Source organism: Solanum tuberosum, unplaced genomic scaffold (assembly GCF_000226075.1).
Source record: "Solanum tuberosum cultivar DM 1-3 516 R44 unplaced genomic scaffold, SolTub_3.0 scf00284, whole genome shotgun sequence".
Taxonomy (NCBI): Eukaryota; Viridiplantae; Streptophyta; class Magnoliopsida; order Solanales; family Solanaceae; genus Solanum; species Solanum tuberosum.
The window spans coordinates 422,064-449,615 of NW_006239212.1; the positions used below are offsets into that span (position 1 = coordinate 422,064).

Genomic DNA, 27,552 nt, shown 5'->3' on the forward strand with positions numbered 1-27,552 from the left:
TTAAATATCATGTTGATTATTTCATTACAACTCTCCAAATATATTTCAAAAGCTCAACTACATGGCAACACAGTACACAAACTCAACATATTATATTCATCGAGGAAAAGGAGAAAAAGAAATATATACTAGTTGGTAAATTTTAAAAAGGAACTAATTAAGAGAATCCCAATAAAATATGGATTATCATATTACACTACTATTTTAATAGACTGGTGTAATATTTAATCCTCTCCAATAAGAAAATGCCGTCCAATTCTTAGTTCCAAAAGGCAAAACATAGATCTTTTTCTTCCAAACTAATTTTAACCCTCAAGTAGAGACTTTTCCTATTTAAATACCTTCCCACCATTACTCTAACATTAATACCAACAATATCTTCTAAATTTCTCTCTAAACAGTTTCAAATTTTAGAATCGATCGAAAGGGAGAAAGAATTAAGATGAAGCAAATAACCACAAGTGCAACCACTAGTCCAAGTTGTTGTAACAATTATAAGATGAATAGAGATTCACATTCAATATCCAAATTGAAGCCAAAAATACGAATAATTCATATAATAGCACCAGAGATTATCAAAACAGACGTAGAGAATTTTCGTGATCTTGTACAAAGGCTAACGGGGAAGAATGCTGCACGTGAAGTCAAAGGGAAAAGGGCAAAAAAAGAAAAGAAGAAGATAGAAACATCACCACAACAACAACAAGAAGATCAACAACATATGATGGTGATGAACATGTTGCATCAAGATAATAGTACTAGTAATAATTATAGGATGAAAGAGGAAGAAAGTAGTAGTCATGAAGAAGGTATATATGGAAGTATTGAAAATTCATCAAATGGATTTTTAAGTGGCTTTGGATCAATGGAAGGATTTATTCAAGACTTAGGTCATGATCAATATCCTCTATTTCCTAATTTCAAGCCTACTCAAATTAATATGTTTGGTGAGATGCCCCTTTGCTAAATATTTTCTTGAGAAAAAAAAACAAAGATACTATAATTTTAACGAATCAATATACAGTGTGAGGGGGATTGTGTGACCATGATCAATGACTTCTTGATTATACTTTTTTTTCTAATTTTTTTTTGGTTGGATTTGGAGTGGTGAGGAAAAGGGGTTTGGGGAAAGGGAAGATGATGATTGACTTTTCTTTTCTTTTTTTCATTTGTAGAGAGAGGATTCATACATGTGAATATAATGTTTTCTTCAATTCTTGTAATTAATTGTTAACATTTTGTGATTATTCTTTGATATATTTTTTTGTTATTTACCCTTTCATAGATCTTATCTATTTCTCGATGCATCGAAAGCTCTTGTTGTATAATGTCCTAGTTGATAAATATATGTACATTCAAAAAGAAAATTAACTTTTATATACCCAAATATTAGAAACTTTTTCCTCAGTAAGAATTCCTAGATTATCGACTTAGTAGAGTATTTATTCTTAGATGGACAAAGGGTTTCAATTACTTATTGTCTATTTCAAAGAACCAAAAAGTGAAAAAAAAAATATGATAATGTAGTTTAGAACTATTGAGCATAGCATTTTACTCAATACAGTGATGTTGGTGAAAAGATATTAATGCCTATCGAATGTTTTTTAGGATTTATAGTTGTTCTTTAACTAGGAATCCTCCATATTTCCATCGGTTTGCAATGTACATGGAAAACGACTATCTATCACGGTTCAAACATTAATTTCATTTGTGATTTTAATCTTCGATGATCAAGTTACTTGAGATTTTACATCTATATATTATGAGATAAATATAACTTTTGCACACTTTTCATTAATTCGTGAACATGATCTATACAGTGAATTTAATTTTTTTACCGCCTAGCTAAAAATTTAAAGATTCTTACTACTTTGGAGTTTGGAATGTTCTCATTCATAAAATACCTCAAGAGTATGAAAATAGTTAGTCATATCAATGATGCAAATATGGTTAAGTATATATAACTCCAAAATCTACTGTTTGTTCATACTACTACATAAAATGTTAGGGGAAAAACTAAATGTCAGATGCAGTTAGTACACAGGCCTAAATGTAATGGCATTGGTTACTACAATATGTATTTTTTATCGAATCAACAATAACAATAACAAATCTAGTACAGTCCCACGAGCGGGGGTCTGAGAAGAGTGAGATACACGCAGATCTTATTTCTATCTTTACGTGGTAGAGAGATTATTTTCAATGGAAATCTTCTGCTCAAAAGACTCATTTTTCAGAATAATTTTTTTTAAAAATGCAAGTCTTAGAATTTGAAGGGAAAAGGGAATAATAGGTAGATATGTTAATAGGCAAAAGAGTGTTTCATGCCTCCTTTTTTTTTTTCTAAAAAACTTTATAAGATTGATGCAAACAGAATATGTGTATTTCTTAGTTGTGTGAGTAAATGTTAAGACTTTAAATTAATGGAGATCGAGGGGTTCCACAACATAATAATGTGGATAATATACAATGTGTAAACAACGACTTTTGGATTTAATTGTTAAAACTACAACTTTGATTATAGAGCAATTTATTTTTTTAAGTGTTCCCTAACCAGACACCTTGCTTAAACCTAAAAAAGTCAATTAGTTAAGTAAGAGCAATTTGCAACTAAGAACTTAAGTACTAAACCTAATTAATTCCAGCTTATAGCTCTACTACAATTTGCTATTAAAAAAATTGAATATATAAGAGTTGATTTTATTTTCTTTTTGTTATATTATAAGAGTTGATTCTTGTTCTTCTTATCCTATTCTACAAGCTATAACCTCTAGAGGTTCAGATGGTAAATATATCATTTATTTAAGCATTTAAGATTAATCAATACTACTCCTACTCAAGTTGCTTTTAATTTTTCATAATCCAAGTTGTCTGGTAAATGCAATTTGCCTCAATAATCGATCATGACAATTGAGTTAAAATATATTAATCATTTTGAATTAGGAAACATCAATCATACTCTTCCATATTAGCCAAGAGATAATTAACATTAAATAGTTTAAGAAGAATTAAAAAAAATATTGCAATAAGTTGAGAAGATGGTAAAAATCTTTCCTCGTGCCATCTTAAAGTTGACTCTTGAGGAGGGAAAATCCATCAATTTCTTGGCGGTGATGCTTTTATTACTTTAAATATTTTATAAATTTGTGTTACATGATATATTAAAGAATACAAAAATGATAAAGATGAAAAATTAGTTTATATAATATCAGTTGACTTGAGATTAACTAATTAATTAAGTGAACATCACAGTTAATTACTAAGTCGGTTGCCATCAAGTCAATATACTATATTTCTTGGCGGAAAAAAGAGAAGAAAAAAAGGTTGATAAACTAAAATATATATACTTCAAGGTAAATCCCAAGTACTTAACACAAGAACTTGGATTAATTAATATTGTAAAGAAGTGGGTGGTGATTGACCTCGTTTTCTCCATTTTGTAGATATTCATACTTCTCAATGTAAAATTTTTTTGTTAATTTCTACGTATTTGTTTGATGTCAATATTACGTAATTAATTGCTAAGCCAATAAATATTGTTGGCGTCTTTAATTTTGTGACACTTTGATTATAATTTTTAAACCTAGAGATCATGTATGTGTGGACAATTAAAATATACTTTGGTTTACATTTGCATTCTGACTTCCAAGTGTGAAAGAGAATCTTGTAATCACTAGTTGTAAATATACAAACATGTTGGTGGCCTCGATATCATTTTCGGTTTCTTCATATTTTATCTCTTGTTGTGTGACATGACAAACCTACCGTTTGTTTGATATTTACATCAAATCAACAAATGCATGATAAGTATCTTAATATCACCTTATCGACATTTACAAGTAAGTACATGACTTGTAAATCTTTAGTGGGGACTAAAAGATCATTGCAAAATGTATATGAGAAGTCAAGGCTATAGAGTTTTTCCTTGTCCCTAGAGAACAAACGATATTTCAGACAAACATGACCAGTACATTAATCCATGAAAACATTTATAGGAGAATAAAACTGTTTTACAGTATAAACGTCTAATATTTTCGTTATTGACAAGAACTGCAACAGAATACCAGGTGTTACGTTTTCGTTTTTCTCTAGTAATATCACAAAAATATAGCAAAGGAATCAGTAACGGAGACACGATTAAGGTGTATTTCATAAGGATATCACAACAGCCTGGGCAGAAATGGTACATGTTATGGAACAGGTATATATTTCTTATTTCAACATAGCATACAAGATAAACACTATAATTTACGGAGACACACGGGTTCTTTCTGCACAGGCCTTACTATTTTTTGGTGGTATTCGAAACATGCTCATACACAGCGTCGAAAATCCAAATTGAAGTTTATTTGCTTAAGTTCAGCATTTTCACATGTTTGGTCACCTTCCTCTTTTCTTTTTCTCCTTGTACTTCCTCTCTCTCTCTTTCCTTGGTGCATTTGATGCCCGCGTACCTGGAAACAGAGTATTATTATTAAGCAAAAGAAAGAGCATAAAAGAATAAATGCAAGATAAAATTATTCTGACAAAGACTTCATATGTAGAATAATGACACTTCCAATTGTGAAAATCAACTTTTAACCAAAGACACTTCCAACAGGTGTGCAAAAAAACAATGTTCTTACCATATCGTGAACATCTTAATAGATTTCTAGAAGGCAGTCATTAAGTTCCTTGCACTGCAGTCAATAAAAAGCAGAACCAGGTTTGTCCCCAAAAAATATATAATATAGATATAAAATATAATACACTTCAAGTCAAATCAAAATTATAACAGAAAATCCCCAAGTGATGGATTGGCCCCTCAACCTTTCTCCACTTAAGCTTTTGTCTGTGGCAAGGTTCAAACCCGTCTTTTTTAATAAGGTAAGGTAACTCCATTAATGAAAAAGTATCAAGAAGGTACCAACTTACAAGAAAACCAAACAAAAGCTACATTCCCAAAAACTCAAAACACCTCTATATACTGGGGCATGCTATCAATCAAACTACTCCTACACCAAAAGCACAAGCTTTCTAAACATCTATTCGTAACAAAAAAAATGTGAAGTTTCTTATCATCAAAATGTCTCCTATTTTTTTCTAGCCATATGTTCCACACCAAATCATCTTAAATCTACTGTTCACAACCTAGTTCTGCCAACATTCATGTAATTGTTCGACTGTTTCAGGCATTACCCACTGTACTCCACAAATGTTGAAAAAAAGATACTAGATTTGTTGACTCAAAATCTTCTTCACAAAAGTAACATTCACTACACAAAATCTCTCTTCTGCAACATATTCTGAGTTAGGCGTGCATCCATGGCTGCAGTCCAGCCAAAACAAGTTACTTCCCTTGGTGCTTTAGTTTTCTATAACATTTTCCACGGCCAAGTAAGGTCCCAATGTCCAAGTTGTTTCTGTAGAAGAGTATAGCTACTTTTAACAGAGAAGCCCCCGTCTTCAATTGTTGTCCAGATTAGAGAGTTCAATTTATTACCTTCAAGAGTAATAGGATCCAGTAAATGTGACAAATGACTAATATCATCCATCTCCCAGTCATTAAAATTTCTCCTGAAATGCAGGTGCCACCCAGAATTTATATAGCACTCTGCCACTGTACATTGCTCATTCAAGGAAATACTATACAAAATGGGTAAGTTTTCTATTAATCATTAACCACAAATCCTACCAAAACATAGTTTTACACCCATTCCCCACCCTTCGGTTTAGTAAGAATTTGAAACTCAGGCCAAAATTTAACAATTTGTTTTAGACACCACTAATAGATGGCTTAAAAATTGTCCCACGTATCCCAAAAATCTTCTTTACCATATTCTGAGATAATGATCTCTTTCCAAAATTCATCTCCATTTTCTTGAATCTCCATAACTATTTAAATAACAAACTCTTGTTATAAAACTTCAAATTCCTTATCCCCAAAGCCACCACTTTTTTTATCTCTCATTACAAACAGACACTTTACAAGTGCATCTCAAACTAGTGTGTGCGCCGGACTTACACATCACGTGTTGAGCTCTTATCACTAGACCAGGCAAGCCTTTCTACTTATGTGCCCATAATGTACACAGCATCATAAAAATGCCAAACAAAATTGAATATAAAGTCTCTGGTCAGATTCAAAGCAAAAGATTCCTACCCAAAGGATTAAATCCACCAAACCCATAGATTGATGTATTTCCTAGAGGGTCAAGTCAACTATCTTTATCTGACTTGGATAAAGCATAAATGAAACATAAAACCTTGGGTGACATGCTTAGAACACTCTAAATGAAACATCTCATGATTCACTGTTTGGGCCAAGAACGGAAAAGACATTTCTAATATTTCCAATAAGTTAATCATTATCAAAAGAAATATTTCCACTAAGTTACCAATTTATACATTTTGATCAAATTAGCAAGGAGCATCAAAAACGTGATTTTGGAAATATGGAATTTTTCTTGTCTTAATGTTACTCTTAATATCCAATTGAGCGAGACCAATCGACTCATAAAAGGAGAGCTCCTCAAATTTTACAAGCAATAATTTATCGACACCACAAGAAGAACAAAATCGTAAGAGAAATTACTGATCTAACTCAGGATCAAATAACTAGAGAACCCCTAAGATTCAGAAGACGTTATGCAGGCAAACTTCAAAATTACTATGACTAGAGTCAGAAAACTGTGTTTCCTAACACGCAGTGGAAACCTAAGAATGAATAGACACTAATGACACCAACCTTCAAAATAAAGTATTGAACTGAAATTAAGGGAAGGTGCTTAAATTGACGAACGAAAAGCATACATACGTCATTGTACAATTCAACTTTGACCATCAAAACCCAATATATTTCATCAATTATCCACCAATATGTATCATCGGTCTATTTGGAGTTTTGGCGAGATCAAACATCCCAGCATGAGAAGCTTTCTTCCTTTTGACCTGGAAAGGACAAATGAATCAAAGGAAATGTAGATAATAGTGTAAAAGTAGCATGAGTCTTAAATGTCAAACGATATGGAAAGAAGCTTGTCTTTTCCCTGGTGAAGGCATGACACTACAAAATAAGAGGAAGAAAGGAAAATGATACAAATGGCAAATATGTAAGCAACAGATTGTGTTGGAACTGATTAGTTGCTACATACCGCAGCCCCAATGATTTCCCTGAGTTTATCATCACCCTCACCAAGACGAATAGGATCCCTCAAGCTCACCTGAAGAAAGCAAAAATAATAGAAAAATGGTTGTAACACAAGGAAGCACATCCAATTCATGATATCTACTACATAGTTATGTCTAAGCCATAGTAATAATATCAAACAGAAGGAGGTAGAGACCATGAAATCAGTAATTAATGAAGCTACAGTCTACTTTCTATGAAATTGAATCCCTTAAATTAATATGTAACGGAAAAAATAGAAGGCCTAAAGCAAAAGAATCTAGGGAGCACTAATGGGACTAAGTTTATAGAGGAATTTCTTCATTTATATATCATATGAATGTCATGGTTCACCTAACCAAATAATTCCTACTTGTAAACTCTTCAACCGATCAGGAGATAGAACAGGAATGAGGAAGAGGCACTGCATACATGATGAATTATATATTAAAAAATCACTATACTAACTTATAATCAAGGTAGTAAGTCGTGTGGAAAAATGATGCAACTTTACTATTTAAACTGAGGTCTACAAATATGACATATATATATATCTAGACGATAGGACAAACCTAGTGGTAAATTTTAGAGCAGTTTAAACTCCTAATTGCATAGAAAATCCTACAAATCCTATGAGACAAGGAACAGAAGACAGTCAAATATGAATCTTCATCCTCATGTTTTACAACTCCTTTTCTCTGCCAAGGATATCCCTAGTGAATTGAATTGAACATGTAACTACAGTTAAAATCCTAGTGGAAGAAATCCAGAAAAGGATAGCATAGACAAAAGAAAAAAAGGGATATCTTGCATCACTGCTACTCCTCTCTCCTGACTTCCTCTTCTTTTTTTAGCATAGACAAAACAAAAAAAGGGGGGACTTGAGAGTGCAGATGGATCTTTTGGTGACAACAATTGTAATCCTTCTAGGTTTTTGGATTTTTTGGACACTTTACTCCCCCCCTAGTTTTGGCCTAAAACCATTAGTTTTCTCGTATACTAGTAGAAGGGAAGTGAAAAACACCATATTCTCTCCCCTGGTTTCTCATTTATTCTCTTTGCTGACTCGTTTCCCGCATTTTTTCTTCTTCATTATCTACGGCAGCAGAGTAGAAGTGCTATACCAAGTTCCATCACTCCACTCTGCTGTATTTGCTTTACTATTTTCTCTCCCCTTCCCAGCTACTATTCTTTCATCTCATGCATCTAATGGTTGGAGGTCAATGCAAATTCTTTCTTCTTTCTCCCCTATCTTTCCCTTCCTTGCTAAATTCACCAGTAAGAAAAAATGTTAGACCAAAGTAATAAGGCTGATGAAGAAGAGAAAAAAGTGAGAAGAGAAAATAGAAGTATGGAGCTGGAGGAAAACAATACAAGGCGTGACGTGCTCTAATTGAGAAAAAAGAAGATATGTGCAACATGACTCAACAGCCTATGCAAGTTTTCACAAATTTTAGGCAAGAAGATAATTACCTCCGAGGGACCGAAAAGGCAGACTTTAAAGTTTCCATCAGCTAAAAGTCGCAGTCTGTTACAACCAGCACAGAAATGCTCAGTCATTGATGTAATAAATGAAACAGAGCCTTGATGCCCATCTATCCTGAAATTCTTAGCTGTCTCTGTGGGATGATCTTGAATTCTCTGAAGCCCTGTAAATTTTTCAACCTGTTCAGTAACATTGAGTGACTTAGGTAATGTACAAAACTGACTTAAAAGAGAAACATCTGACAAAGTCTACCATACCACTTTGTCCAACATTTCAGCATAAGGGACCAGCTTCTTGACATTCCAAACATTCCCATCAAACGGCATAAACTCAATAAATCGGACATTGATTGGCCTTTCGCGTGTCAACTCAACGAAATCACAAATTTCATCATCATTGAATCCACGCATTACAACACAATTTACCTGATTTGCAGCACACACCAAAACAAAACATAAATAACGTAACGCGGAGCAGACTATCAGACAGAGTTGAAAAACTTATTTCGACAGAAGCTTGTTTTTCAAATCAAGTCCTCAAAAAGATGTTCCATTCCATAGGTACAATCTGAAGAATCTCAAGCAAAAGCTGCAGAATTTTCATGCATAAACTAGCGCTAAGAGCGTCATCAGGAAGCAAAACAGGAGAGTGCTGCCTTAGTCCCCTTTTTCAACTTTTTCCTATTTAGAAAGTTAAACAAATCCGACTTTAACCATGATTTCTTAATTTCTTTTGTACTGGTTCTTTATTCTAAATTGGTAGTTTTAGTTTTTCCACAGTCTTTAAAACTCAACATTAGATGCAACAAATAAACTACAAAGTCTGGTTCTAAACCAAAACTTGATCAAGCAAATCCTCAAGATTCAATTTTAGCTGACACAGGAGGGAGTATCATTCTAGGGGGAATAACATTATATAATCATGCTAGAGATAACTTACTTTGACAGGATTATAACCAAGCTTTACTGCAGCATCAATTGACTCCATTACTCTTCCATGCCCTTTGCGCCTAGTCATAAACTCAAATTTTGCTGGAACCAATGTGTCTAAGCTTATGTTCACCAAATTAAGTCCAGAGTCCTTCAGCTTTGGAAGTTTTTTTCCCAGAGTAATCCCATTTGTTGTCATCGCCAGGGTTTTAAGCCCCTTCAAGTTTGATAGTTGTAAGCAAAGTTCTTCAATATCCTTCCTAATAGTTGGTTCCCCACCAGTCAAACGAATTTTATCCACTCCAGAGCTAACAAACAAACTTGCCAAGCGAACAATCTCATCCTGAGATAGAAGTTGAGGGCTAGGAGTGAGTTCCACACCCTCAGCTGGCATACAGTAGTGGCACCGTAGATTACAACGTTCAGTCAATGATATTCTCAAATATGTATGAATCCTTCCAAATGAATCGATCAACATGTCAGAAATAGCTCTATCTTTGGATGGATCTTCTGACAGTGTCTCGCATGAAGTTGAATACATCTTTGACAAGGACCCATTGTGATGACTAGTAGTTATATTTTGACCACTGCTGCTTGCAGATAGTAATGATGCTCTAGATGAAAAGCTAGCCTGTAAATTAACTATCAGTTAGCTGCAAATAAACACTTGAGGAATAGTGATATCTGCATAAACAAATGGAGAAGAAAAGTGAAGGACCAAGAAAGAGGGCCAGGATGCTGGCAGTTGGAAGTAAAATACATGTAGCTGTCTTTTCGTTTTCCTAAATGCCGAAGAAACAGGAGACACGTGAAACACCTCTGTTGGCTGCCTGAGCAGCTCAACTTGTCCATTATTTAAGATCTCAATCATTGTTTTCCATATTAGCACTGTCACTATTAATACGATGGCTGCAGCTTTCAGGAAGTCATCTGCTTCCAAGGAACAAAGAAGATATGGCTAGTTCACCCCTTTTTGTTTTTATTGTTTCACATTCATGATTGAATTCAATTATCAAAATCTTATCTATAAACAAAAATATAAATCCTTGAAATTTTATTTGAAACAATCATTATTATTGTTTATATACCATTTAAAGGATGACTAATTCAAATTACATTTGTTTCTTCAAGACCTGTTGGTATGATCCCCGGATGCTCAGCAAAGCTCAAAGTTTTGGACTCTATCCATGTATGGTGTAGAGCTTAGAAGTGGTCTCAGAGGCCAGACCATCAACCTAGACTCACTGAGACATTTTTTATCTTGGGGGTATTTTTGTCTTTATCCAATTCAAGTATAAAAAGCGTTGGGTTCATTTATGAAAATTTTTGGGTATCTTGAGATTAGAGAACTATTTTGACAGAGAATCGGCTCTGTTGGTTCATGCTCAACTTCAGATTACATGTTTCCAAGGAATGAGATTTCCTGACGGTTATCTCCTTTATTATATCTATCTTGGATTCTACTTTGTCATTCTTCGGAAGGGATCGAGTTCGTACGTTGATTGCTTCCTGAGACGCACATCCAAGTTCTAGATTCTTCTAGTTAAACTCTTTCAAACTATTTGTTGGTTACTGCTAATAGAAATCTATCTTAGTTTTTGCTTTCAATTGTTATTACTGTACATTCCATTGTCATGTATATCTCGAATTATATCACCTATGCCCTTAGATTTTGTGCTCATAAAGCTGACCTAAGTTGCTTGGACTCTCCAAAAATGTTGCTACACCCGTGTCAGATCCTTCCAAAATACACTATTTTTGGAGGATCCGGTATGCGTCCGTCTCCGTCGACATTTTTGAAGAGTCCGAGGAACCTAGAAGCTGACCAGCCTAGGTAGGTTGAGATTTAGCTTGTAAATAGCCTTAGCATAAGACTTTCTTAGCACGCAACGGGTCAATTGTGAACCGTGGACTTCTACAACTTCCAAATGATGCCACATCCATGTCAATATGACGAATAATTGAAGAAATCATAGACATGCCAATAACCAAAGTGCTGTTCATGTTTTATCACAGTATTCTTCTTGTTTTCATTAACCAAGATATGCAAAAGGTCTAATTCTAAATTTGTAAAACCTAAATAATTACTGCATACATGTCAATATGGTGAATCATTGAAGAAATCACAGCCATGAAATATCTGTAATCTCACTTTTTGGTGTGTGTGAAAGAATTGTACATGTTTTATTGCAGGAAATGGAAAGGAACGTGAGGAACAAAATCAATTGCCTAACTAGAGAAACAATCCACAACAAATAAAATGAACGCATCAAATATTTGTAAATCCCTTTAAATCAAAAGAGCTAATTAGTGCACAAAATCTAAAAAAAAAAAAGGTAGTAAAACATTCACCATGCGTTCGGCTTTTTGAGAAATGTTGTACCTGAACATGATCCATATGTCACATTCAATGTGTGAGTAAGCATATCAACCAATAGGAGGAAAACAATAATGGTTATATTTCCAAATGCATATAAGAATAGCAGGTAGAAACTAAAGGTCTGTTAAACAAGGCAAATAGATTTCTCTCTCAAGAAGGGCTATACCACCCCCATCTCATATGAAATCTACTCATAAGTAGCATAGGATTAGTTCATATAATTCGAGTTCCGAAACTCCAAACTTTATTATATCAAACTCACATAACCTCACTATGTAACAGAGTAGACCATGAAACAGAAATCAAAAGGCGGAGTTAAGCGAAATCGGATAATATAATTCAACAGCATAATACATACACGGTATACATGAGCTATTAACAGTTGATTACAGTGTATATTTTTTCTTCTGAAACCCTGTTCAAACGAAAATTGAACGAAGCAAAAGAGGATAAAGGTAAAAATGGACGAACATACCGAGGTTAAAGAGTTGTGACGGAGATGCCAGTGGAAGAATCTAAAGATAGAAGGCCGCATTTGCAAAAAGCAGAAGAAGCCCAGAATCCTGATCTTCTGTTGAATTTTGGATTATGCAGAACGAAGAGAAAAGATTAGTAAGGCCAGTGAGACGCCTCTGCTCTTTCTCTATATTTGTAAATTTTGCGTCACCACCAAGAGGATCTGTCTCTTGAGATACGCTCAAGGTCAACATTCATCCTTTTCACTTTTCCATTCACCTAATTACACTACCTACTACCTTCATTCCCAACGCACTTCGCACCACATTTTAAATGAGTTATATCGGCTAAAAATATTTTATTTAATCGACAGCTTTAAAATCAATAAATACGTATATTCCATAATTAGTTTAAGTTTAATCAATTAACATTTTTGTCTTATTCCGCAAATTAGACTTAAATATTGTGAATAAACTTTATTTTTGAATAGTTCAAATCATAAATTGTAGATGAAAAAGAGATCTCAAAATATCAAAGTGGAATATAAAATACAATTTATAGTAAGTTGTAGTCACTAACTCAGATCGTCACTTAATTAACTAATTAAGAATAGTTTTCTTAGGAAGTCATTTAATTATAAGGATAGTTTTCTTACAAGGTTATTCAATTTTGTTTTATGATCCAAAAATCATGCAATTATTGATATTTCATATAAAAAGTCACTCAACCAATTAAAATATTTTTTTTATTAAATTTTTCTTAAATAGAATATTTATTTTAAACTATTTTTTTTAAAACAATACCTATTTTAACCATTTTCTCGACTTATTCCACTTCAACCAACATGCTTAACTTTTAAAATTATACATCCAAAATTAATCTTTATCTCTTAAAATAGTAAGATATATATATATATATATATATATATATATCAAATGTATTAAGATCGATTGAACCCATTGATTGTGAGTATATTATCCACTTTAATAGTATTAATATATATATAAATATATATAATTTAATTATAGTGATAAAATAAATAAATATTTGACGACAATGGTTGTTGCAAGTGTCAATTGAGGATTGTGTTGGCTAATGATGTTGTTGTACGTGGGTAACAACTAGTGATAATGACAATTGATAGTAGAAATTGATAATTGTATTATGAATACAGTAATGTTGAATGCAAGTTATATCAAATATGACCAATGGATGATGACGTTGGTTGACGATATATAATGGTGGCCGTAATGTTACTTGTATGTTGTGATTTGTGATTTTTATGGTTATGATGATTGGTGATAATTGTAAATAAGCGGTGATGACAATTGATAATAGCAATTACCAACAACGGTGGTGTTGCTGAGAATGATGATTATGAATGGTGATAAATATTTACAGGTCGATTTGAATCAATTATTAATCAAAATAAAAAACAAACCGATTTAATACTTTTAAAATTGTCGGGAATAAGATTCCAAATTTGAAGGACAGAGCACCTGATCACTTGCACATGGCTTCTCTATCTTTATTATATTATTCATCACCAGAATAAGGAATCTGATGCTTCGTCATGGAAAGATCCTTCTCCAAATTGTAAAAGAAGTCATACTTGAATTTTTCATTTTTATATATCATCGTCTACATAATTTTTTCAATATTATGTTAATTTTACTTGTTATAATAATTTTTAATTTTAATTTACTATATGAATTTCACTTGTGGTGAAGAATTAAATGACACAAACAACAAATAATACTTATTTATGTTTTCCGAATTGTTTACTCAAAGATAAAAAAAGTACTCATTAAAGATCTTTTCATGGTACCTTTACATACCTTAGTGGTTGTTGTTGGGCAAGCATACAAATTAAATACATGTATACTTTGTTTATTTTAAATTAATTAAAATTATGATAAAGTATATTTTAATTCTTTAAATTACGAGTTCGCTATTGATTAATTCTCAGATGATAATTATTCACCATTATATCTTAAGGAAAATTTGGTTTCTCTTTCCTCATTTCCATGTTTTTTTCTTTCTTTTTTTTTGGATTTTTTTTTTTTACCCTCCCTAGGAGCTCTCACCCCTTTTGCTCCTTTGGTGACTGAACTCGCAACCTTCGGGTTAGAAGTGAGGGGTGCTTACCATCTGAACAACTCCCTCTCGTCTCCTCCTTTCCATGCATTGTTTATGAAAATACCTTTTAAATATTGAGACATTAGAAAGGGTTAGTGAAATAAGAAGTTTCCCTTTTTTAATTTCACTATTAAACTATGAGGATTTATTTAGTAAGAAAATAGAAATTTAAATTTGAGTTAACTTGGTTAGATTCGAAAATTGAAATAACATATTTTGTTTTATTCTGTCTGACCACTTTCAACATAAAATTAATTTTGTGTTGTTTCCTTTTTTGTGATTTTTCGCTAGTACATTCTGATCAATGTTTTATTATTTTATTCAAAAATTTAGTGTTTTTTTTTTCTTTCTAAAAGGAAGCCTTATATTATTCTCTCAATCCTAAATTATTTGTCCATTTTTTTTAGTTATCCCTGATTATATATTTACTTTGACAAATTAAGAAAAAATAATTTCTTTACCTATTATACCCTCAATTAATTACTTTGAAAAATGTAAAATTTCTTGAAAATTTTAAGTTTTTACTAATTAATATGAATAAGATGGTAAACTTACTATGTCAATCATTATTTTCTTAATAAGTGTATCAATTCAAAAGTGGACTAATACACAGGAAGAGAGATAGTATTATTAAGCTAAACAAAATGATCCAGTACATAGAGGATCATTTTAATGTGCCATAGATACATTAATTCGTACAAGGTTCAAGGTTGGCGTATAATGATATTGCAAGTCATGCCGTGTATAACCAACATGGATTGTGGCGCACTTCTAGGAGTGTTTTACCCTTAATTAAAGGTTTTGAGTTTGAGCTCTGGGTATGGAGAAAATTCTGTTGTGAGCGTCATCCCCGAATGCCCCTGCAGAGCGCGATCCAAATTTAGTCGGAGCTCCAATGTGGACTTCAAACATCGAATGAAAAATAAAATAAAAAAAGATATTACAGCGTATAATGATATTTGCCAAGAATCCTAAGTTCCCAAATACTAAAAAAAATAGTATTTGGGCCAAATTCTAATATTTGAAATTTTTAAAAAATTCAAAAATCACCTAAACTTTTATAATAAAAAATACTCATCATTTATTAATCCAACTAATATTTATCTACTATATCTATCTATTACTCCTATTATCTATTTCTACTATTTGAATTCTCTTATTTTTTCATAATATAATAATAATAATAGGAGAATGTGTCTAGCATAAAAGAGAATTTCATGGAATATGAAATACCCATGACAAGTTTGGCACAGGTCGTGCTTAGATTAATTAATTTTCAAAAGAGAGTTTATTGAAAAATCATAATTCTGTCGGATGGGGAGATCCAAAAGTCATAATGGAGTGCTATTCTGGCGGCTAACCCGCAGCCTAAAAACACACATTATTTTTGCATTATTCACCATTTATTTTTTATTTTATTTAATTTTCTTTAGTAGTATGCCATTGTTTTGGCTCAAAAAAGAAAATAAAAAAAAATAGCTGCTTGATATTTTAAACTTTGCAAAAGAAATTTTTAGTTTATTGGAAATCTTCTTAGCTTTATTTTGCCTTTTCGACGCCTTCAATATTTGAAGTCAAAAGACCATTTGGATTGAATAATTATATATTTTTCTTTTTAAGCAAAAAAACACTTTTTTTTTCTTTTTGGTGCAAAAAAAATACTCCGGTCAAATAAAACGAACCGCACAGGACTTTAGAGGAGCAAGTTCTTTTTCGTTCCATCAGCCTACTTGAGATCTATTCCCACTGGTAAAAGGTAAGCATCCTTCTTTTCAATCGCCATTTCCAGAATCTGTTCATCGAATTGATCTGCGTTTACGATTTTATTTGAAATTATTAGCTGGTGATCTATTTCTACCTTTTGGCTGAGTTTGAACAATCCCGTTCCGGTATCCTCCTTTTTGAAATGCACGTTTATATGGATTTTTCTACTATTTTGCACTGGCGATTGTCTTGATGAATCATTTACAGATACTTGTGACTAATTTAACTTTGTGATTCAGTTAATTTTTTTATTTTCGCGAGCAATGGTGTTCTATCGTAGCGTTTCGTTGTTGTCAAAGCTTCGCTCTCGAGCGGTGAGTTGCAAAGGAAAAAATAATTGTTGTTCATGTGATGGATTAATGATTTGAATAGTTTTTTAAAAAAAATTGAAGTATGTATGTTCCTGATCTAAATTCAATTCATTATTGAAATATAGGTCCAACAGTCAAATGTTAGCAATTCTGTGCGCTGGCTTCAAGTCCAAACCTCTTCTGGTCTTGTAAGTTCTAATGTCTCCCTCTGCGAAAAATATTAATGAGCTGTTTGGTTACTTTGTGATTACATATTATTCAATTACCAAGCTAGTTTGGATCAGTTGTATGATTTTTAAAATAATCAATATTTTGAATGTAACCAATCATTGTTTGTTGTGGAGCGACTTGATATTGGAAGGTGATAGGTGTTATTGTGTTTTTTCTACTGAAGCAGTTCATATCATAATGTTAGAAATGAAGATGAAAATTCTAGGTTGGATTTTATTTGGTGCACAGCTTCTTCAAATGTGTTTCCAAGGCAAAAATGTGCCTGTGATAGGGTTGTCCTGAAGGATAGAGGAGCATGACTTGACAGGGAAAAAACCACTTTTGTACCTTTCCAGCATAGGCAGTCTTGTTTATTAGGACAGATGGACAGGGATCCTATCTTTTGTACCAATATGCAAACTCAGTTGAATTCCCAATCAGTGCAATTCCTTCGGACAATCTAATTTCCATCCATGATTGTGGTAACAATCAGCAACAAGAGCTACCTGATTGGAAGTTAATGAAAAGAGTTTTGGGAATTGTTGATTGGGAGGGATATGACCCACCAAGAATCATGCCAAAAGCTTATTTTCCTTCCGTCTCCCAACAGAAAATAGGTGTTGCCCAAAATCCTCTCAATGTGACCTGATTGTTTTCTGTACATAGAATTCATACGAGTTAGATGGGGACTTTGTTATCCACTGATTGAGGATCCCAAACTTGGTTTCTATGACTTTTTCTCCCCAGCACTTGATCCTGCATTCTGAATCTCGATCTCCATAACCGTTTACGAAGGAGACTATCATTTTGAATTTTTAAGTTCGTTACTCCGAAACCACCAGCTTTGTTTTTGCTACTTTATAGTTCATAAGTTAACTAGTATTATTTTTCTTTCATTTTTTATTATCTGGATTTTGCAGACCATTATCTGAGTATGAAATGGTGGTTTGAGCATCTCATAGTGTTTTAAAATTAATTTCCCTACATCATTAAGCACCTGGGCTCTAGCTTATATAACATCCTATATGGAAATATAGATTTTGCAGTGAAAACACTGCTGAAACACTATGGTGTCTTTTAGGATCTGACATCTTGTTAACAAAATTGATTCCCAAGATAATGAAATACTGGTTTTTCTTTGATATGGCTTTCTTGGGTCAAGTTAATCTTCCACTTGACTAGTCTTGAGTCTTGACAGTGTGTAAGCAAATTAATTTTGAGGATGCATTTGATGTTACAAGCTAAATTATACGCTAGGCCAGCTAATTTTCTTCAAACTCTTGAAGGTGATGGCTCATGCTAGGTTGTAATGCAGTCATAGGGCTCTCAAAGTGTCGCAGTTTTTGTCTCGGATTTTCAGATGTCACCTGATATTATTGTTGTATATTGGCTAGTCCAGTGAAGCACAAATCTCAAGCATTACTGTGTCCTTTATTTTGTGCAACACATTGTTCGTGTTCATTGCAATACCACAGAGGAAAAATAGACAAGTGAGGATACACATTTGCATTAAAACCTAGGCTAATTGTCATTGTGTGGTTGATTACTTACCTTCTTTCTTTTCAACTTTGATTTGTAATAGCCAGTCTACAAATTTCCACCTGAACCTCTCCTGCCCTTTGTATGCTATTTTGTTTTTCTATGCCAGAGGACAAATTATTTAGGCAGGCGAGTATACAAGCGATGTCTAATTTTAAAGTACTTGTGAACTTGAAATGATAAATGCAAAATGTGTTACCCCTTCATCTTTTAATTAATTCTTACACTTCTTCTTAATATTCCCATATAATTCAATTAATAATTTTATTTGATATAGGATCTGCGTTCTGAGCTGCAAGAATTGATTCCTGAACAACAGGTATATATAGATTCATTTCTTACCTCTTTAGTTCCCTTTGATTCCAGAGCTTAAGTTTGTGTATACTGGGGCTTTACTTCACAGTTTCTACTTTTCCCCTAAACTACACGGGAGAATGTTTCCATCATAACATGTTTTTTCTCTCTTCTCATGAAAATTTTCTATATAGAAAAAAAGAAGTCTCATGTTTTGTATACACTGAGAGGGGCTTTCATAAAGTTGTGAGATGTGAGATCATCTATCATGTGATATATGTATATTTCTGATTCTATAATTCTCGTAATTATTTTCTTTTTTCATTAGGATCGCCTGAAAAAGATCAAGTCAGAATATGGAAAGGTTCAATTGGGGAACATCACAGTTGATATGGTAACAGAAGTTTTTAGTTAAACATAAGTTTGGGAATATGCTGTAAATCTGGATTGACATTTGTTCAATTTGAAAGGTTCTTGGTGGAATGAGAGGAATGACAGGATTACTGTGGGAAACCTCATTACTTGACCCTGATGAGGTTACATTCTACCTAATCTGTATCCCATAATGAATGCAAGTCAATCACAAAATCATATTAGTTTCTGTGATTGCTGTCGTGCCATTCATTACCTTTACTATATTCTTTCAGGGAATTCGCTTCCGGGGGTTGTCTATACCTGAATGCCAAAAGGTATTACCTGCAGCAAAGCCTGGGGGTGAGCCCTTGCCTGAAGGTCTTCTCTGGCTTCTTTTAACAGGAAAGGTGAGTGAGTTCTTGAGTGCTTAATTTACCCTATCACATAGGGAATTTGAAATAATATTCATTAGAACTGCTTCACGATGTTGCTCTAGTTTTTATTGAAATTGAGTTCAAAGTATGAATTTGTAAGGCACTTCAAAGATTCTCTGTTTAACAGCTCTTAAGCCCTGTGTTTGGACTGAGTTTCCCCTTCTGTGCAAGTAGATAGATTTCTTTTTCTCATGCACACGAAGCCGGATCTACTCTAGTTATATAATATTGCAAGTGTGCAAAACTGAGTCTGACTTGTCTAGAAAAATTACTATAGGAGTCCTTGAGGTGGTTATTATACATGCTTAGATTTTAAGACTATACTTATCTTCTCTCTCATACTCTTGTGAAGGTGCCATCAAAAGAGCAAGTGAATTCATTGTCTCAGGAATTGCAGAGTCGGGCTACTATCCCTGGTATGTTAGTTGTCCTATTGTATTTTCTTGTTCATTTTTTTATTGGGTGCTGCTAGTCTTTGGCTTTTACAATATAGTTATCACTCCTTAAATTTGAACCTTTTTAATTATAAATTCAGTTGCATGATATTCATTCATTGCACTTGCTAAAAATATTCATTCATCGCACCACTTGATGCTTTTCCTTTTCTGAGGTTTTATCCGTAAATTTATTGCTGCAGATCATGTATACAAAACTATTGATGCCTTACCAGTCACAGCTCATCCAATGACCCAGTTTGCTACTGGAGTCATGGCTCTTCAGGTGAAATTTGAACTGTTTAATTATCTGTTTGTGCTTTCAGTAATTTCCTAAATATCATGCATTCACAATTAAACATGGATCCTTTGATTTGATTCTGACCTTTCTGATCTTCATTACCAACACTTGATCTTCACAACAGACGATTTGGGTGCTTCTCAACAAAATATAGGGTGTGAAGTTGGTTAACCTGGTGCTGTAATGTTTTATTTGATGCCTGCACCTATTGGCTTGGTGAACTTGGAATCTGTAGTGACACTTCATATGTACTAAAAATTTTGGTGACTTGTCGTGTAATCAAGGATAGCTTGTCCCTTCTTCCACCTGCGAAAGGCCGAACTATTCATACTTTCATCTCTTTTAAGTGAGTTTTGGGAGATTTAAGTAGGTGTTTTGGACATGATTTGTTGAGATTTGAAAAATGTTGTATTTTGAGTTGAAGTTGAAAAAGGGTATTGAAAGGTTGAAGTTGTGATTGGACATCAACATACAGTTGAAATTTTGTGAGTGAATTTGAAAAGCCTAAAAATGTTTTTTTTTTCAAACCTCAAATTCTATATTTCAAGTTTGAAGAGTAATTCAAAATAATCTCCAAATATTATTTCAAATATTTGGAATCTTATCTATGGCTAAATGGTTCCTAAGTGCTTCGGGGTGGCCCAATGGTTTGGGCTTGGGACTTCCATGTTGAAGGTCTCAAGTTTGAAACCCCTTGCCAGCGAAGCAAGGGGTTTGCCTTCTGGGTCGAGCTCGTTACACCGGGCTTGCCTAGTGCGGGTTACCTCACCTGTGTGGTTTGCGAGCTATTGCATAGAAGTGAGAGTTTTACCCTATGCGTAGCCAAAGGGTAGCGGCTGCGGGTTTCCCTTGTAAAAAAAAAAGAAGCAAAACAGAAGAAGAAGAGATATGTAGCATCATGAAGCAGCTCTGAGTGTTGAAATTCATATTCTGTTGTCTTACTGTTTTGTGGATCTTTGAGAACCTTGGAATTAAAAGATGAAAGAAGGAATCTCATCTGTATTTAGCTCAAGAAAATGGTGGTTTCGTCTGTTGCTGTCTTATTAGGAGATTTCAACCACCAATTCACTACCTTGTTTTCTCTGTAGGTTCAAAGTGAATTTCAAAAGGCATACGAGAAAGGGATTCACAAATCAAAGTGAGCCTCGTCAAAGTCATCTCTTGAAGCTGGTTATTTGTTTTCCAGGAAAACACTAACAATGTTGTGTCATTAGGTATTGGGAACCAACATATGAGGATTCCATGAATCTGATTGCTCAAGTTCCACTTGTTGCTGCTTATGTTTATCGCAGGTCAGATAATAGTATGGTATATACCAGTTTTTATTTTCGTATTCTCTTTTATCCTCATATATGTTGCACTTGGAAGAAGATAATTTCCTAATCTGATTTCTCTGCTTAGTAGCCTTCTGTTATTGGGTTTTAAACTCGGACTCTTCAGAAATGCCAACGGGTGCGTGTCGGATTCGCCAAAAATAATGTATTTTTGGTGAATCCGAGATGGGTGCGGCATCAAAAGTGGAGAGTCCGCGCAACTAAGGTTTTAATGCTTACATGGAAATTAGTCTTTGAAACTGTGCAAACTGATCCTTTTGTTTGCACTTGTGAAGGATGTACAAGAATGGCGACACTATACCTAAGGATGAATCCCTGGATTATGGTGCAAATTTTGCTCACATGCTTGGTTTCAGTAGCTCTGAAATGCATGAACTTATGAGGCTCTATGTCACAATACACAGGTTAATTTGAGTCCTGAATTATTATAACTATTTTATGATACCTGCTTCTGAGTATTTAACGTCTTTCCTGGCAACCAGGATTTCCAGTTGCCTGCATTTTATAACTAGTTGGTATTGATTTTGTTGTGTTGCAGTGATCATGAAGGTGGTAATGTCAGTGCTCACACCGGTCACTTGGTGCGTTCTTTACTTCACTCTGTGGTTTATGGAGAAACTAAGTGTTTACTAGTGGTTTTAACTCTTAACATAGAGTTCTATGTCAAGTGGGAATATGCATTTCCAATAGCTTAAGCCTTGTTTTTGTCCATGTTTTTTCATAAGTCAACATTCTATGGTCAGGTTTTTCAGTAGCACTAATTGTACTTCAATTCAGGTTGCTAGTGCTTTGTCAGATCCTTACCTCTCCTTTGCCGCTGCTTTGAATGGTTTAGCCGGACCACTTCATGGTTTAGCCAATCAGGTGCTTTGTCTGCTTTACAGTTGTTGTTTCTTCTATACTGCTTTGATTGCACACTAGGTATTTCCCTTGCTGAAATTTCCTTTTGTCATCTGCGTATTTAATATTCATCCCCATTGCCCGAGGCTCAAATAAATGGAGGGATGAAAATCTGAAACGAAATGATGTGCGATTTAAGTTGGAAAAAGATATGTGAAATTCCAATGAGCCTGGAGGACAAAACTTTTAGTTATTAAGATAAACAAGCTCTATTCTCTAACTAATATTCTTCACAATTAACATGCCATTGTTGGTGCTGCACCATATGCCTCAATAAATAATTTCCATCTACAATATGAATGAAAAACCAAAACGGACTCTATAATTTGATGGAAAATCTCTGCTTATTTGGCCAGCTGTTTAGTAAAATTATTCACTCGTCCAAATAAATTCCATTCATTTATCATATGGTCCAATAATTTAAGTATGCTTTCCTCCCTCATTTAAAGATTCTGTTTGTTTCTGTTATCTATGTTACACAATGACATAAATGTTTCATCAGTCCAGATGGTATGTCTTTTTGTCTGGTTCTATTAAATTCAAAAATTTCCAGCAAACAGCAGTTGATTAGATATAATTTTAGTGTATTATTTATTATATTTGCATTCTGTATCTGCTAAGTTGACCCAGCTGCCACTTTCTGCTTTTCCATCAGGAAGTTTTGCTATGGATAAAATCTGTTGTAGAAGAATGTGGGGAGAACATTTCCAAAGAGCAGTTGAAAGACTATGTTTGGAAAACATTGAACAGTGGCAAGGTAGTATTTAAGTTCTCTGCATATTTCTATGTGACTGCTAATTTTATTTTTCAACCAATTGGAGCTCACACTTTAGATGAAAATTTTGACTTGCCATCACATGTTACTAAGGTTCAAAGAGTTAATTCTCCGTCAGCGTCATTTTTATATTTCATACAGTATTCGAAAAAATGATTAACACATTCTATTTGTCTCGCCGACTGCTCTTCTCATCAGGGTTACTGAACTTTACTCAAATGAGATTTGGTAGTTGACTTAGTCTCAAACAAAACCTTTTCTTAGCTTTTATTCTTCATATCTTAATGTGTTGACTGTTGAGTCTTTTAAAAAAACTGTCCTCTCTCTCTCGCTATATATATATATGTGTGTGTGTGTGTTGTATGTATATATATATTATACATGTGTACGTATGTATATATGTACAACATAGTCTCTTTCTCCGCCTCTGTCTGTCTGTCTCTCTCTCCCCCTCTTTCTGGGAGTTTAGATGTTGGTTGGGTAGATGATGGAGAACTTTATAGTCACGATCCCATCTATCGTTCTCAAATTGCAGGTTGTCCCTGGTTTTGGACATGGAGTTCTGCGAAAGACTGATCCAAGATATACATGCCAGAGAGAGTTCGCTATGAAGCATTTGCCTGAAGATCCACTGTTTCAACTGGTTAGTTCTTAGAAGCCTGAAGCTGTACATTGAGGATACTCCTTGATTCAATGTGTTTGATCTTGGCTTTTCGTTCTTGCAGGTTTCAAAACTCTACGAAGTTGTTCCTCCTGTTCTTACAGAACTTGGCAAAGTAAATCTTCCATTTACATTGTTACTGATATTGCTTCAGCCTGTAATAGCAGTTTAGCATGATCGTTTGTACGTCTATTTTTATTTATTTATTTTCATTTGGAGGAAGGGGTCGGCATTCAAGTTTTACTAATTACCCTAAATCTCCACTAAGATGATTGACTTAAATTTTTGAAAGAACTTAAAATATGGATTAAAATTTTGGAAGAACTCAAGTGCATCTTTCAGGTTGTTAGGTAATTATCACCTAAGTTGCATGGACTCTTCACTTTTGATGCCGCACCCGTGTCGGATTCTCCAAAAATACACTACTTTTGGAGAATCCGACACGCACCAGTTGACATTTTTGAAGAGTCCGAGAAACATAGATTATCACTTTTTACGCATGGCTGTCGGCTGAAAGTGGGATTTTGTGAGGTATTGGTACCTTATCAATTGTATGTAAGATTTTCCCCTTATCTCAGTAGTCATTTTGATTTTCTCAGAATCATTGTATGATCTCTAGGATTTTTCCTCAGCCTTCTTATTTCATATGGAACTTCCATGAACTCTAATTATGCTTTGTTTTCTGATTATCCCATAAGCTGTTGTCTTCTTTTGTTGATGCTCTTTCTGAGCTGCTATACATTTGGCATTTCATGTCTCTGTCGGCAGAATGCTTTTTGTTCATTGACTGGGAATTCTTTTGCAGGTTAAAAACCCTTGGCCAAATGTTGATGCCCACAGTGGTGTGTTGTTGAACTATTATGGTTTAACTGAAGCAAGGTATGACAGATTCATATTGCTCACAGAATTGACTATGTAAATGGATCTAAAAAACTAATTTCTTCCTTCGATCTTTTCTCGTACAGATATTATACGGTCCTCTTTGGCGTATCAAGAGCTCTTGGCATTTGCTCTCAGGTACTTTCTACTATGGTTGTTTTTTAGTGGTGCTTTCTCTAGTCTTTCTGTTGACTTCCCTAGAAATTCTACTAATACTTCATCTTTACAGCTAATTTGGGACCGAGCTCTTGGATTGCCGCTAGAGAGGCCAAAGAGTGTCACAATGGAGTGGCTTGAGAACCAGTGCAAGAAAGCATGAATTGTTTGAAATCTCCGCGAGCATAAAACACAATGTATAATCTTTATGAATAATTGCTTGACAAAGCACTCCTTTCTTGGGGACAAGATAGGTCGCCTCATGGTTAACGACTTGAGTTCAAACTTCACTGAATTTGTGTGAATTGTATGGTTTCTCGAGCCTTGTCCCTGAATTTTGAACGTAGTCTAGTGGATTCATTTTTCTTCATTCCGAATTCCTCACACGCTGATCCAGCATGTAAAAATAATAGGTCAATGCTATTAATCGCATTCTTGGTTGCCATTAGACTTGTGAATGACTTCCTTTTGCTGGAAAGTTAGTAATCGGCTGATTCACGCAATAAACTGCAATTGTGTAGTTTCTTAAATTTGCTAATTCTTATTTGATGATATTATGAACCATGTAACTTCACAGATTCTTCCTGGGTAATTTAGTTACTCGAGAATTTGCATGTTACAGTATATTTCTTCCTTTTCCTTTATGTGCACCTTCAATTTTTTGTTTCGTTTTGCAAAATTATACCTCAATTATTTGATATTCTCTTTACCTATTTGAACTATCACTATTTATTTATTTATTTATCTGTTAAAACTTAAAACACATCTAGATAAAATATTGATGGTCTGTTTACCTATCTAAAGTATCACTATAGCCTTTTCCATATCCACCCAAAGGTGCCTGCAATCTAACTTAGGTATTGCTAGTCCAACGCCATCCTATCACTTTATGAGTCTTTTAAAAAAAAAATCGTGTTGTGTCGAAATCTTCAGGATAAGTAGTGAATAAAATGACGTGCAAGTTAGTGCTATGTCATATTTTTCCTAAATAAAATAATTCAGTGTCAGTTTTTTTCTCGGAGAGAATTAACGTATCAACTTATTTATTTTAAATAATTTTGCGTGGACTAGATGTTTTCTTCTTTTTCCCTTTTCCAATAAAGTAGTACTTGAAATTTCTTGGTGAAACCTAGCAGGTTCTATGAAATTTCTCCAAATAAAGAATTGTTTATACATACACATCTAATTGACTCAGAAAGACTCAAAAGCCCATGGTTGAATCACCATAAAAGCGACAAATTTAATTTGTACTCTCCTATCTCAATTTATGTGGTACTCCCTCTATTCCTATTTAGTTGTCATTATTCTAGATTTCACATCCTTAAGAAATTAGGTAAGTTTATTATTGTATCCTTATTTGTTGTTATTTTAAAGTCAAATTTTCAATCACTGAACATGATTTAATTTATTTTGATTAATTAATTTGACCAATGAAAATAAATTATTTACTTAGTTTTTCTATATTGGTCAAATGTATATTTTCAAGTCTAATAACTCTCAAGTGTAAAATAGGAAGAATAATGTCATTTATGCATTGACTTTGTGAAATGATAAATATTAAAGAACATTTATTTTTAGTAAGGATGACATATAAATAAAGACGGAAGAAGTATATTTTCTGTTATCCAAAAAGAAAAAAGAAAAAAAATTATAAATAATTTAATTTATTTTCAGTTACTATTAATAAGATAGATTTATAATTATCCGAAAGTCTAAGACATGTTTTTAAGCATAAGATTCAAATATTTTATTTTAAAAAAAAACTTAATGTGCATTAAAATAGTGTCACAAAATTAAGATGAAATAAATACTCCTTCCGTCCAACAATAGTTGTCTACTATATTATTTTGAGATATCCAATAATACTTGTCCACTTTATGAAATCAATGGATAATTTAACACTTAGTTCCTCCTAATTTACTCTTATCATTAATTATAGTCAGTTTCCTATTACATTTTTCAAGATATTATATTTATTACTCTCTGTCCCTAATTACTTGACTTTTGAATTGACACACCTATTAAGAAATCAATAATTGACATAGTGAGTTTACCATTTTACTCCTATTAATTATGAAATGGATGAATTAAAAACTTAATATTTTCAAGAAGTTCTACCTTTTTTCAAAGTGATTAATTGAGGGTATAATAGGTACAATAAATTGTCATTTCTTAATTTGTCAAAATGGACAAGTAATTAGGGACAACTAAAAAAGGAAATGTGGACAAGTAATTAGGGACAGAGAAATTATATTCAAAGGGTGATATGGTAAAACTATTGAGTCTTCTATTTATAATTTCTTAAAAAACGTACAAAATAAATAATCAACCACTATTGTCGGAAGAAGTATTACTCTAAGGGGTCGTTTGGTTGGAAACAAGTTATCCCAGGATAAGTTATCATGGGGTTAACTATCCTGGGATAACTTATCTCATCACTATGATATAAATGGTGGGATAAGTTATCCAAACATGGCAACCAAACAACATAATTTTTTTTTATCTCATCACTATTTCTTTATTCCATCACTATTATTTTTAAACTCTCACACCAAACGAGCCCTAAATCTCGAATCTCTAATAAATGACAAACGGCATTGACTTCAACAAACACAAAATAATAATTGATAGAATGACTCATCCCAAGGACTTCTACTTATCTCGTCGAG

General features: G+C 33.5%; 2 protein-coding genes across 3 annotated transcripts; one reads left to right on the forward strand and one right to left on the reverse strand.

Annotated features, from left to right (window-relative positions):
• Window positions 1–4,123: 4,123 nt before the first annotated feature.
• Window positions 4,124–12,695, reverse strand: LOC102595047 (cyclic pyranopterin monophosphate synthase, mitochondrial). The gene is made up of 7 exons (XM_006359087.2): window positions 12,418–12,695; window positions 9,573–10,193; window positions 8,891–9,058; window positions 8,621–8,812; window positions 7,134–7,202; window positions 6,797–6,930; window positions 4,124–4,454 (listed from the first exon to the last, which is right to left on the reverse strand). Exons 1-6 carry the CDS (start codon window positions 12,475–12,477, stop codon window positions 6,847–6,849), a joined length of 1,194 nt encoding a protein of 397 aa, XP_006359149.1. The 5' UTR covers window positions 12,478–12,695; the 3' UTR covers window positions 4,124–4,454; window positions 6,797–6,846.
• Window positions 12,696–16,246: 3,551 nt separating this feature from the next.
• On the forward strand, window positions 16,247–25,455 carry LOC102595372 (citrate synthase, mitochondrial). Of its 2 annotated transcripts, NM_001318632.1 has the most exon segments (30): window positions 16,247–16,293; window positions 16,541–16,615; window positions 16,738–16,800; window positions 18,639–18,680; window positions 18,984–19,009; window positions 19,011–19,014; window positions 19,016–19,030; window positions 19,032–19,049; window positions 19,126–19,164; window positions 19,166–19,175; window positions 19,178–19,191; window positions 19,303–19,416; window positions 19,796–19,820; window positions 19,823–19,849; window positions 19,852–19,859; window positions 20,081–20,093; window positions 20,096–20,163; window positions 21,267–21,316; window positions 21,393–21,470; window positions 21,788–21,916; window positions 22,051–22,093; window positions 22,290–22,376; window positions 23,068–23,169; window positions 23,723–23,830; window positions 23,913–23,933; window positions 23,935–23,963; window positions 24,654–24,660; window positions 24,663–24,727; window positions 24,814–24,865; window positions 24,957–25,444. In NM_001318632.1, coding segments are annotated over 29 exon segments (1,398 nt in total). In that variant the 5' UTR covers window positions 16,247–16,293; window positions 16,541–16,564; the 3' UTR covers window positions 25,047–25,444.
• The last annotated feature ends 2,097 nt before the right edge of the window (window positions 25,456–27,552 follow it).